The 12,344-nt window shown below is 41.8% G+C and overlaps 1 protein-coding gene and 7 non-coding genes across 8 annotated transcripts; 4 read left to right on the plus strand and 4 right to left on the minus strand.

The window, feature by feature from the left end:
• Positions 1–2,832: 2,832 nt before the first annotated feature.
• trnaq-uug (transfer RNA glutamine (anticodon UUG)) lies at positions 2,833–2,904 on the minus strand. Its single transcript has one exon. It is a non-coding gene; the product is annotated as a tRNA-Gln (tRNA).
• A 135-nt stretch (positions 2,905–3,039) lies between these two features.
• trnaf-gaa (transfer RNA phenylalanine (anticodon GAA)) lies at positions 3,040–3,112 on the minus strand. The gene has a single exon. It is a non-coding gene; the product is annotated as a tRNA-Phe (tRNA).
• A 106-nt stretch (positions 3,113–3,218) lies between these two features.
• trnai-aau (transfer RNA isoleucine (anticodon AAU)) lies at positions 3,219–3,292 on the minus strand. Its single transcript has one exon. It is a non-coding gene; the product is annotated as a tRNA-Ile (tRNA).
• Positions 3,293–3,389: 97 nt separating this feature from the next.
• On the minus strand, positions 3,390–3,461 carry trnap-ugg (transfer RNA proline (anticodon UGG)). Its single transcript has one exon. It is a non-coding gene; the product is annotated as a tRNA-Pro (tRNA).
• A 5,356-nt stretch (positions 3,462–8,817) lies between these two features.
• On the plus strand, positions 8,818–8,889 carry trnap-ugg (transfer RNA proline (anticodon UGG)). The gene has a single exon. It is a non-coding gene; the product is annotated as a tRNA-Pro (tRNA).
• A 97-nt stretch (positions 8,890–8,986) lies between these two features.
• On the plus strand, positions 8,987–9,060 carry trnai-aau (transfer RNA isoleucine (anticodon AAU)). Its single transcript has one exon. It is a non-coding gene; the product is annotated as a tRNA-Ile (tRNA).
• A 105-nt stretch (positions 9,061–9,165) lies between these two features.
• Positions 9,166–9,238, plus strand: trnaf-gaa (transfer RNA phenylalanine (anticodon GAA)). The gene has a single exon. It is a non-coding gene; the product is annotated as a tRNA-Phe (tRNA).
• A 1,833-nt stretch (positions 9,239–11,071) lies between these two features.
• Positions 11,072–12,007, plus strand: LOC127986893 (uncharacterized). Its single transcript, XM_052589149.1, has 2 exons — positions 11,072–11,822; positions 11,916–12,007. Exons 1-2 carry the CDS (start codon positions 11,072–11,074, stop codon positions 12,005–12,007), a joined length of 843 nt encoding a protein of 280 aa, XP_052445109.1.
• The last annotated feature ends 337 nt before the right edge of the window (positions 12,008–12,344 follow it).

The raw sequence follows: 12,344 nt of genomic DNA on the forward strand, positions 1-12,344 counted from the left end.
GAGACAAATTTTTGCCACGCGCCAACAGCGCTTTCACAGTTGCGGTCTTCTGTACACCAGTTTGGATAGGTGCAGGTGGAGGTGCAGTGGTTGCAGAAGCACTGGAGGTTGCAGCGTGAGGTGCAGGCTGACGTACGCTGGTGACCACAGCAGAAGCCCGTCTTTTCAGGACATATGTCTTGAAAATGGCCATGTTGGTTTTGGGCCTGGCATCTGCCTTAATGAGGTACCTGATGAGGGCTTGAGCCTCCTTGCTCTGGTCCTCATAAACATCTTTCATGGAGCGGCCCTGGAAGTCACCAAACTCCACCATCAAGCAGCCCTGGTCTCCAGTTGCCCGGGCTTCTGCCTGCATTTCCTGCTTCCTCTGATACTTTTCCACTTCTTCTGCCATCTCTCTAATTTGAGAAGTGTACTGTAGGAACAGTTGTTTATTTTGTGACAGGGGTGTTGCCTGCGCTGTCTCAGTGGAAATGCTGAGCACCAAATACACGGCATACCCCAGAGAGTTTTCCAGGAGCCATCTAAATCTCTGGCCCTGGTACTTCCCAAACTGAAGTTTGCAGTGAGCCAGTACTAAAAACTGGTCACTGGGGTCTCCACCGTTCGTGCTGACAAAAGTACTGGCCTCTGACAGCACCTCCTCCTTAGGTTTGGCCCTTCCAGACTCCAAATTTTCAAGGCGCTTCGCCTCCGCCGAAGGCGCCATGAGGAGTCGGCTTGATGTTGCCGATTGGCGTTGAAAAGAGGGATATGCATACATTTTCTGGAATGAAAATCAGAAAAAGACTACTATCTTTTGCAATCTGAAAGACACCTGTATGTTAAGTGTGTAACAATAATTTAACAAGCTACGCATAAACTATATTACTGTGGTAATAAACTTGGCCATGACATAAACTGTCCTGAAGATGAGTTTTCTACAAAGGACAGGAATCCCTGACATATAAAATATGTAATGTCAGTATGAAGTCTGAAATTTCCTTTTATTTCCAATGCTTTCATCTTAAACCATGACTACACACACCAGGCTATAAAATATTACATTAAATATATAATACTTCAAAAGTGGTCATCTTACCCCAGGGTTACACCAGGTGCTTTTACCTCTTAAAATCTCAGCCATTTTTCAGTGTTTTTAACTTTCTGGTCTACCCAAATTAAAATGAGCACTATTCCCATATACTTTTGCTCATATGGATACATTTGGCCTTTTTTGTTTGTGTTTAGTTAAGACTCTCAATGTTTTATTTATAAAAAAGTCATTATTATATTATTTTAGAAAATATACATTTATTTCTTGGTAAATGCATTTTTCCATATCTCCACAACAATTTGGTAACGATTTTTACAATCAAAATGTGTGTGTGTTATTATGTGTTATAACCAAATGTAAATGTAAATAGTTTAATCGATATTTTCATTCATAGGACCCAGAAACCATGACTTCTTAGACAATACACACATCATTGTTGACAGTAGCATAGCTTAATTAGCTGACGGTCGATAACTTTAACTTATCTGATCATTTATCATGTGAAAAGTTACAGGTTCACAGGTACTGAAGAAAGGATGAACTGTATGCTAGCTAGCTATACTGACACGATTCGTTTTCAAAAAATACACACTGTATATTAACCAATAATGACCAGTTTTCAATGAATGAAGTAATAGCCTTACCTTTAACAAAGATGACAATGACAACGACCGGCGATTGGTCAAAAGGAGGCCACGGGAGAGAAACGCGATTGGAGGAAAGTAATCAACGGAAGAGAAACGCGATTGGAGGAAAGTAATCAACGGAAGAGAAACGCGATTAATCAAAAGTAAGCCACAGGCGAAACGCGATTTGTCAAAAGTAAGCCAGAGGCGAAACGCGATTGGTTCATGTGGGCTTACTTTGGGCTTACTTCGGCTCAGTTGGTGGAAAGCAGTAGGCGTGCGAGAGGTAGCGGGATCGATGCCCGCATTCTCCAAGTTGGCTTCTGCCCTTTTACTCACACATCCCTAAATCAGTGGTTTTCAATCCTGTCCTGGAGGCATCCCTGCCCTGCACATTTTGCATTTCCCCTCATCTAACACACCAGTTTCAAATCATCAGCTCATTAATAGAGACTGCAAGACCTGATTTGGGTGTGTCTAATAAGGGAGACATACGAAATGTTCAGGACAGGGTTGCCTCCAGGAAAGGTTTGAAAACCATTGCCCTAAAGAGACCGACTGAGCACTGACGCAATGCTGCGACACTCCCACGTTAGCTTTTTTTGGGGCTCACAGCTGCCAAAAAGTATTTCAGACATGGTCCTGTGCAAATTGGTTGCAAAACATTGCCATTTTAAACACAGTTCCCTAAAGCAGTGGTTTTCAAACCTGTCCTGGAGGCACCCCTGCCCTACACATTTTGAATGTTTCCCTCATCTATCACACCTGTTTCAAATCACCAACTCATTGATAGAGACCGCAAGACCTTATTTGGGTGTGTCTAATAAGGCAGACAATCAAACTGTGCAGGGCAGGGGTGCCTCCAGGACAGGTTTGAGAACCACTGCCCTAAAGAGACCGACTGGGCATCGATGCAATGCTGCCACAGTCTCTACGTTAGTTAATTTTTTTGGACTCAAAGCTGCCAAAAAGTATTTCAGACATGGTCCTGCGCAAATTGGTTGCAAAAAGTGGTCCCACCGCGATTTGAACTCGGATCACTGGATTCAGAGTGCTAACCATTACACCATGAAACCTTACCTGGAGCAGCCGTTGCTCACAGGGCCACAAAGACTGTCACCAGTGCCAAACTAGTGCTGTTTTTTCTTTTCCTGAGGCAAGAAACCACACAGGTTCCACCGAGATTCGAACTCAGATCGCTGGATTCAAAGCCCAGAGTGCTGACCATTACACCATGGAACCGAAACTGCTTGTTTGGTGGCCAACTGGGAAACAGATAGCTCCGTGGCAGTGGGGAAGCAGTTATACAGAGAAGTTGGAACCCAGTGATTTTTGGTCACTGGCCCGCCTCAAAAAACGGAAATGAGTGGGAGATTTTGCCGAAACCCGGGATCGAACCAGGGACCTTTCGATCTTCAGTCTAACGCTCTCCCAACTGAGCTATTTCGGCCACAACATGCTCCTGCTTAGCAAGCAGGGATTTCAGTGAGATCACCCTACTCTTTGTCACAGGAGAAGAGCAGAGCAGAGATGAGCCCCCAGACAATAAAAACAGCTGGCCAGTACGGGGATCGAACCCGCGACCTTGGCGTTATTAGCACCACGCTCTAACCAGCTGAGCTAACCAGCCTCCCTTCCCCATCTGTCTCTACCTGATTGAATTAAAAACTGCCTCAATGTTAGTGAATGCAACGAGACAACAAAGCTTCACGTTTTATCCCGACCAAGGGCTCGTCCGGGATTTGAACCCGGGACCTCTCGCACCCAAAGCGAGAATCATACCCCTAGACCAACGAGCCTTCCTGTGCTGGGCCGAGAAAAAAGAGCTACTGCAGCATCAATAAAAGAAGGAACATGAACTAACGTGGAAGCAATCAGAGACCTCGAGACAGTGTTAAAGGCTAACGAACGCAAGTTGGCCTCTTAACTGACCTAAAAATGTGGCTGTGTCTAACATGTAGAGGGATGTTAGGGAGGACAGCTGAAACGGTCAGATGTCACTTAGACCAGCGGTTCTCAATTCCAGTCCTCGAGCCCCCTGCTCTTCACCGTGTTGGTAAAAACCCTTCTTTATATTCATACAAAACATCTCTCACTTTTGTTATCCCCACATCCATCCATTTCTTTAAAAACAATTCTTTGTCCTGTTTTCAAATGTTTTTGTTTAAAAACAGAGGTTGATTTAAAATGTTTTCTCTCCCATGTGGATCATACTCAACGTTGTCTAAAAATTTTCCCCAGGCACTAAACATCCTGATCCCCTACAAAACCTCTGTACTACTTCCATTACTTTATTAACACTCTCTATATCCTTAACTATTATTGTTGTATTATCTGCATATTGAAATATTTTTTCATTTCCCCCACTTCCTTCAATGTTTATCCCTCTTATGTCTTCATCTATTTTAACAGCTAATCCCAATGGTTCTGCAACTAAAGAATATAAAAGCGCTGATAATGGACATCCTTGTCTTATTGACCTAGTAATTTTAAAACATTCTGTTAAAAAAACGTTACTCTGTATTCTTGTTATTGCTCCCCTGTATAAAATTGTAATCCACTTGACAAAATTATCCCCAAACCCGTACCTTCTTAAAATTCCAAATTAATAATCATGCTCCACTCTATCAAAGGCCTTTTCAAAATCCAAACTAATAACATATCCTTTTTTGTTTTTTTCTTTCATACATCTTATTCTATCTATTATACTTAAAGTTGTATCTGCTATATCTTTCCCTTTTACTCCATACACTTGATTTGTTTTAATTATGGTTGGCATTACCTCTTTCAATCTATTCGCTAAAACTTTTGTTAAAATTTTCAAATCTGTATTCAGCATTGTAATTGGTCTATAATTTTTTAGGTCTACTTTATCTCCTTGTCTTTTATAAATCAACTTTATTAATCCCATCCCCATTCTCTGATTCATTTCCTCTTTTTTTAAAATGTTCTTTTAAAATACTGGTTAAAAAATCTTTAAAAACTATATAAAATTCACTCCCCAAACCATCTATACCTGGACTTTTATTTTGTTTAATTCACTTATTGCTCTTTTTATCTCTTCTTCTCTTTTCTCTTCATCACAGTCTTTTTTGTCTACTTCTCCTACTGTTGTTTTTATTTGATTTAGTAACTCCAATTTCTCTTCTTCTTTCAACCCCTCAGTACTAAACAGATTTTCATAATATGCTTTTACTTCTTTTAATATTTCCTCATTTGTTTCCGTCACTACACCATTTTTCCCTTTTATTTCTTTAATCATTCCAGCTTTCTCTCTTATTTTTTCTAGATCAAAGAAAAACTTTGTACATTTTTCACCCTCCACAGTATATTTAGCTTTACTCCTTAGTCTTTGCAGCTTCATATTTTTTCTTTCAATAATCCCTCCAATTCTTTTATTTTTTGTATATCTTTTTCCATTCTCATTTAATTCATTTTCCAATTTTTCTCTTATTTCTCTCTCCTTCTTCCTCTTACACATCTGTATTAATTTGCAATACTTTATTGTGAATTTTTTTACTAAATATTTAAAGGGGGGGTGAAATGCTATTTCATGCATACTGAGTTTTTTACACTGTTAAAGAGTTGGATTCCCATGCTAAACATGGACAAAGTTTCAAAAATTAAGTTGTACGTTTGAAGGAGTATTTTTGTTCAAAAAAAACCTCTTCCGGTTTGTCACAAGTTTGGGAAAGTTTTTTTCGAGTATGGCTCTGTGTGACGTTAGATGGAGCGGAATTTCCTTATATGGGTCCTGAGGCACTTCTGCCGGAAGAGCGCGCGCTCCCATATAGCAGAGCACTGAGAGGCTGAGCGCAGCCTGATCAGAGCGAGAGCGTTGCGAAAAGTCACAAAAGAAGTGTGTTTTTGGTTGCCAGGGCAAGACAACCCTGCACAGATTACCAAAAGAGAAACAGCATTAAGGGACCAGTGGATGGAGTTTATTTTTACAGAGCATCAACGGAGTTGTGCAAGTGTTTTTGTTTGTTCCCTGCATTTCGGATTGCACGTCGTTTATTTCTTAAGGATAATGCAGTCCCAACGGAAAAGGGTCACAATTGTGTGTTGGAACCACATGAGGTGAGTAAAACTGCTTCAAATATCTCTGTGTTGTTAGCTTAGCTATCAGCTTGTAAGCACATCAAGTAAACAACATGCGATGTTGTCATCAAACTGCACTTTCCACATGTACAGCTTTAAAAAAAAAAAAAAAAAGACGACATAAAGTGGAACTTAGTCATTTTCCAAAACCGCTAAGCAAATATATACAGTTTCAGTACATACCACATAGCATACTGCTGATGCTGCTCTTGTTAAATTTCAGCCTCTGGATCTGTGTAACAGCTTCCACATGCTCTCAACTCAAAAGCCTACTGGCGCTTGTGATTCTTTAGCTCCGCCCACACGTCACGCCTCTAGGCGCTCGTGTTTTCCCGGGAAAAATCGGTACAGACTATCTTTCTCTTATAAATATAATAAAAATAAAGACTTTTTGGAGTTATGAAGGATGCAGTACTACTCTATAGGTACTCAAGATTAACAGGATATTGAGTGAAAACGAGCATTTCACCCCCCCTTTAACATTTTCCCACCATGTCCTTTTATCTTCACTGTACATTTCATTCTCCTTTTCTTTTTCAATAATTTCTTTAATACTTAACACATACTCCTCATTCTTCAAAACCTCTACATTTAAAACCCATACACCCGGCCCTCTTTTCACTGAACTCCAGTCTACTTGTATAAAAAGTGGTTTATGGTCACTTAAGCTTGATTCTACATATTTCATGTTACCAATAAAACCTTCAATGTTCCTTGTACATAAAATAAAATCAATCCTTGTTTTACACATAAAATTCCCTACTAATTGCCTCCTTGAATATTCTTTCTTTTTTTCATTTCTTTCTCTCCATACATCAATCATATTATTTTCTTCCATTAATAATTTCAGTTCTTTTCTTCCTTTATCATTTTTAAAAACCATTCCCTCACCAATTTCTAATTTACTGAAAACAGTATTAAAATCACCCATCATAATAACTTCTTTATGCTTTTTTAAAAAATCTCTTAATACATTAAAATATTCCTTCTTTTCATTCTCTACAGTCGGTGCATGAATATTAACTACAATAACTTTTTTCTCCTCATACTCCATTTCAACCGCAATACATTTCCCATCTACATCATTATATATTGTTTTACATGATACCCCACAGTTTTCTTTTATTAAAATAGCAACTCCTCTTCCCAGCCTCCCATCACCATTGTTATAAAAAATCTCTCCACTCCAACTTTTCCTTATTTCAGTCATGTACTCTTCCCTCCAGTTAGTTTCTTGTAATAAAATCACATCCTCTCCTTTACACATTTCTTTCACTTTTTCAAATTTTCCTACGTTCGAAAGCCCTCTAGCATTAAAAGTAACAATTCATAAAAGCATAAAACATATAATAACATGCATAAAACCCATAAACTCAGTCCATCTCCTCCAAACCCTTTAGCAGCTCATACTTATTTGCACACTCAATCCCATCTTCTTTAAGCATTCTTTTTCTTGCAGTATCAAGATTGGGCATTACCTTTACAGATCTTCTTCTTTTCGATGATTTCCCCTGCGTCTCCTCATTTTCTTTTCCTTGTTCACACTCTTTTGTAGCATCATTAATTTCTACCGCGTCCATCTCCTTTTGCACACTGTCTGTCACATCCATCGGTGTACATACAATTCCCTCCTGTTGTGCATCATGCAGTACTTTATTCCTTTCATCAACCAGTTCCACATTATCCAAAGCATTTTGCAAGCTGTCCGTCAAATCCATCTGTGTCCAAATTCCCCTATCCTGTTATGTTTGTATGATTGGTTCGGTACACTCTTTCTGTTGTTCTATATCCTTATTTAATTCCAGTCCTTCACCATGTGCTCTTTCTCCAACGTCTCGCTGCTCGTTGTCTCTTTCATGCACCTGCCCGCCCACCTGCTGCTGCTCCTCCTCCTCACCCTGCATCCAACACTCACACTTATTTAAAACCAAATTGCATTCCGGGCACGTCACAGTATTGCAGTTTCTCGCGAAGTGGCCTCTTTCCTCGCATTTTATGACACTTAAACTCCGGGCAGTCCTTCACCACATGACAAGTCTTCACCTGATGGCTGTGCATCACCCTAAAGTATTGTGGACCCTCTGCTGTTTCTATTTTTGTGCTGTACGGTAGGGAGGCCACCTCCTTCGGAAACCGCGCCTTTACATATCTTGTCCCATCCTCGATGCTGGAGCCCGGATAAACACAACGCTTTATTTTTGAAATAGGGGAAACCCCCCAAACCTCCAGTTTATTTAAAATCTCTTCATCAGCAAGGTAGACGGGCAGATGCATGAAAGAGACAACATAATCTCTGTTTTGCAGTTTCTTTATCTCACAGTTCACTCCTTTAATTAACAATCCCTCAGTCAGTTCATCACAAGTTTCTTCTTTTTCCATTGTCAGTTCATATTCCTTTCCTTGTCTTGGCCTCAGTGCTAAGATTTTACCATATCCACATTTGTCCGTCACCGCTTTAATAATATCCACAGCTTTCACCTCACTTACATTCTCCACATTCACAATCACAGTTGCCTCCTTTAAGTATTTCCTTTCACCACATGTATATCTTGCATCTTGATTTTTACCGTGTCCGGCTCGTTGTCGATACTCCAGTCCCGTGTCGTTTGCCATGCATGTCTCTCCAGCCAGTCCGGTGTCGTTTGCCATGCATCTCTCCAGCCAGTCCAGTGTCGTTTGCCAATAATACATCCATTGTACAAAAACACCAAAAAAAACTAGCGAGGTCTGGAATTGTTCCAGAGGAGGGACGGCCTCTTTGCATCAAGCCCGTCATTCCCAGCTATGCCCGTCATTCTTGAAAGACCAGGGGAATTAGCTCAAATGGTAGAGTGCTCGTTTAGCTGGTCTAAGTGACATCTGACAGTTTCAGCTGTCCTCCCTAACATCCCTCTACATGTTAGATACAGCCACATTTTTAGGTCAGTTAAGAGGCCAACTTGCGTTCGTTAGCCTTTAACACTGTCTCGAGGTCTTTGATTGCTTCCACGTTAGTTCATGTTCCTTCTTTTATTGATGCTGCAGTAGCTCTTTTTTCTCGGCCCAGCACAGGAAGGCTCGTTGGTCGAGGTGTATGATTTTCGCTTTGGGTGCGAGAGGTCCCGGGTTCAAATCCCGGACGAGCCCTTGGTCGGGATAAAACGTGAAGCTTTGTTGTCTCATTGCGTTCACTAACATTGAGGCAGTTTTTTATTCAATCGGGTAGAGACAGATGGGGAAGGGAGGCCGGTTAGCTCAGCTGGTTAGAGCGTGGTGCTAATAATGCCAAGGTCGCGTGTTCGATCCCCGTACTGGCCAGCTGTTTTTATTGTCTGGGGCTCATCTCTGCTCTGCTCTTCTCCTGTGACAAAGAGTAGGGTGATCTCACTGAAATCCCTGTTTGCTAAGCAGGAGCTTGTTGTGGCCGAAATAGCTCAGTTGGGAGAGCGTTAGACTGAAGATCTAAAGGTCCCTGGTTCGATCCCGGGTTTCGGCAAAATCTCCCACTCGTTTCCGCTTTTTGAGGCGGGCCAGTGACCAAAAATCACTGGGTTCCAACTTCTCTGTATAACTGCTTCCCCACTGCCACGGAGCTATCTGTTTCCCAGTTGGCCACCAAACAAGCAGTTTCGGTTCCATGGTGTAATCGTCAGCACTCTGGGCTTTGAATCCAGCGATCTGAGTTCGAATCTCGGTGGAACCTGTGTGGTTTCTTGCCGCAGGAAAAGAAAAAAACAGCACTAGTTTGGCACTGGTGACAGTCTTTGTGGCCCTGTGAGCAACGGCTGCTCCAGGTAAGGTTTCATGGTGTAATGGTTAGCACTCTGAATCCAGTGATCCGAGTTCAAATCGCGGTGGGACCACTTTTTGCAACCAATTTGCGCAGGACCATGTCTGAAATATTTTTGGCAGCTTTGAGTCCAAAAAAATTAACTAACGTAGAGACTGTGGCAGCATTGCATCGATGCCCAGTCGGTCTCTTTAGGGCAGTGGTTCTCAAACCTGTCCTGGAGGCACCCCTGCCCTGCACAGTTTGATTGTCTCCCTTATTAGACACACCCAAATAAGGTCTTGCGGTCTCTATCAATGAGTTGATGATTTGAAACAGGTGTGATAGATGAGGGAAACATTCAAAATGTGTAGGGCAGGGGTGCCTCCAGGACAGGTTTGAAAACCACTGCTTTAGGGAACTGTGTGAAAATGGCAATGTTTTGCAACCAATTTGCACAGGACCATGTCTGAAATACTTTTTGGCAGCTGTGAGACCCAAAAAAAGCTAACGTGGGAGTGTCGCAGCATTGCGTCAGTGCTAGACACACCCAAATCAGGTCTTGCAGTCTCTATTAATGAGCTGATGATTTGAAACTGGTGTGTTAGATGAGGGGAAATGCAAAATGTGCAGGGCAGGGATGCCTCCAGGACAGGATTGAAAACCACTGATTTAGGGATGTGTGAGTAAAAGGGCATGAGCCAACTTGGAGAATGCGGGCATCGATCCCGCTACCTCTCGCTTGCGCCTACTGCTTTCCACCGACTGAGCCGAAGTAAGCCCAAAGTAAGCCCACATGAACCAATCGCGTTTCACCTGTGGCTTACTTTTGACAAATCGCGTTTCGCCTGTGGCTTACTTTTGACAAATCGCGTTTCCCCTGTGGCTTACTTTTGACAAATCGCGTTTCGCCTGTGGCTTACTTTTGATCAATCGAGTTTCTCTTCTGGGGCTTACTTTCCTCCAATCGCGTTTCTCTCCCGTGGCCTCCTTTTGACCAATTGACCAATGTTTATAAATAAAACATTGAGAGTCTTAACTAAAAACAAACAAAAAAGGCCAAATGTATCCATATGAGCAAAAGTATATGGGAATAGTGCTCATTTTAATTTGGGTAGACCAGAAAGTTAAAAACACTGAAAAATGGCTGAGATTTTAAGAGGTAAAAGCACCTGGTGTAACCCTGGGGTAAGATGACCACTTTTGAAGTATTATATATTTAATGTAATATTTTATAGCCTGGTGTGTGTAGTCATGGTTTAAGATGAAAGCATTGGAAATAAAAGGAAATTTCAGACTTCATACTGACATTACATATTTTATATGTCAGGGATTCCTGTCCTTTGTAGAAAACTCATCTTCAGGACAGTTTATGTCATGGCCAAGTTTATTACCACAGTAATATAGTTTATGCGTAGCTTGTTAAATTATTGTTACACACTTAACATACAGGTGTCTTTCAGATTGCAAAAGATAGTAGTCTTTTTCTGATTTTCATTCCAGAAAATGTATGCATATCCCTCTTTTCAACGCCAATCGGCAACATCAAGCCGACTCCTCATGGCGCCTTCGGCGGAGGCGAAGTGCCTTGAAAATTTGGAGTCTGGAAGGGCCAAACCTAAGGAGGAGGTGCTGTCAGAGGCCAGTACTTTTGTCAGCACGAACGGTGGAGACCCCAGTGACCAGTTTTTAGTACTGGCTCACTGCAAACTTCAGTTTGGGAAGTACCAGGGCCAGAGATTTAGATGGCTCCTGGAAAACTCTCTGGGGTATGCCGTGTATTTGGTGCTCAGCATTTCCACTGAGACAGCGCAGACAACACCCCTGTCACAAAATAAACAACTGTTCCTACAGTACACTTCTCAAATTAGAGAGATGGCAGAAGAAGTGGAAAAGTATCAGAGGAAGCAGGAAATGCAGGCAGAAGCCCGGGCAACTGGAGACCAGGGCTGCTTGATGGTGGAGTTTGGTGACTTCCAGGGCCGCTCCATGAAAGATGTTTATGAGGACCAGAGCAAGGAGGCTCAAGCCCTCATCAGGTACCTCATTAAGGCAGATGCCAGGCCCAAAACCAACATGGCCATTTTCAAGACATATGTCCTGAAAAGACGGGCTTCTGCTGTGGTCACCAGCGTACGTCAGCCTGCACCTCACGCTGCAACCTCCAGTGCTTCTGCAACCACTGCACCTCCACCTGCACCTATCCAAACTGGTGTACAGAAGACCGCAACTGTGAAAGCGCTGTTGGCGCGTGGCAAAAATTTGTCTCCTTCACAGCTGGCGAAAAAACTCACGTCACCAGTTAAACCCTGTGAGTAGGAGTGTGAATATAGAATTTTACCTACAGCATTTCTTCATATATTAATTTATCATTATGGCAAACTTGTCAACTTGCTGTTTCCAGATCCATTATTGCAGTCCACTTTACCTCCTCCAGCAGCAGAACCCCCAGCCAAACATTTGACCCCGATACAGCTTTTCGCTACTGGTAAGTAAGCACCATCTTACATATGTTTGTCTCTGTGTATTGTTCACAATGATAGTTTTAACATTTGTGCTCCAGGCAAGTCCGTTCCCACTGCTGAAGATGACGATGAGGAGCTGGTATTTGCTGCATCACAATGTGAAGCACAGCTAAATACAGGTGTGGCATATGACACAAATGCAAATATTACAAGAATGTTTTGTAAAAACACAATGAGAAGCGTTATTTCTTGGGGGAAAATAATCAACATTTTAAAATATTTTTTGTTTACAATACAGAATTATGTCATGTCATGCCTCAAGCGGGATGCTTTCTTGAGTGCACTTCTTCAAAACCGTAAGGATGTCC

This window comes from Carassius gibelio, chromosome B22 (genome assembly GCF_023724105.1).
Source record: "Carassius gibelio isolate Cgi1373 ecotype wild population from Czech Republic chromosome B22, carGib1.2-hapl.c, whole genome shotgun sequence".
Taxonomy (NCBI): Eukaryota; Metazoa; Chordata; class Actinopteri; order Cypriniformes; family Cyprinidae; genus Carassius; species Carassius gibelio.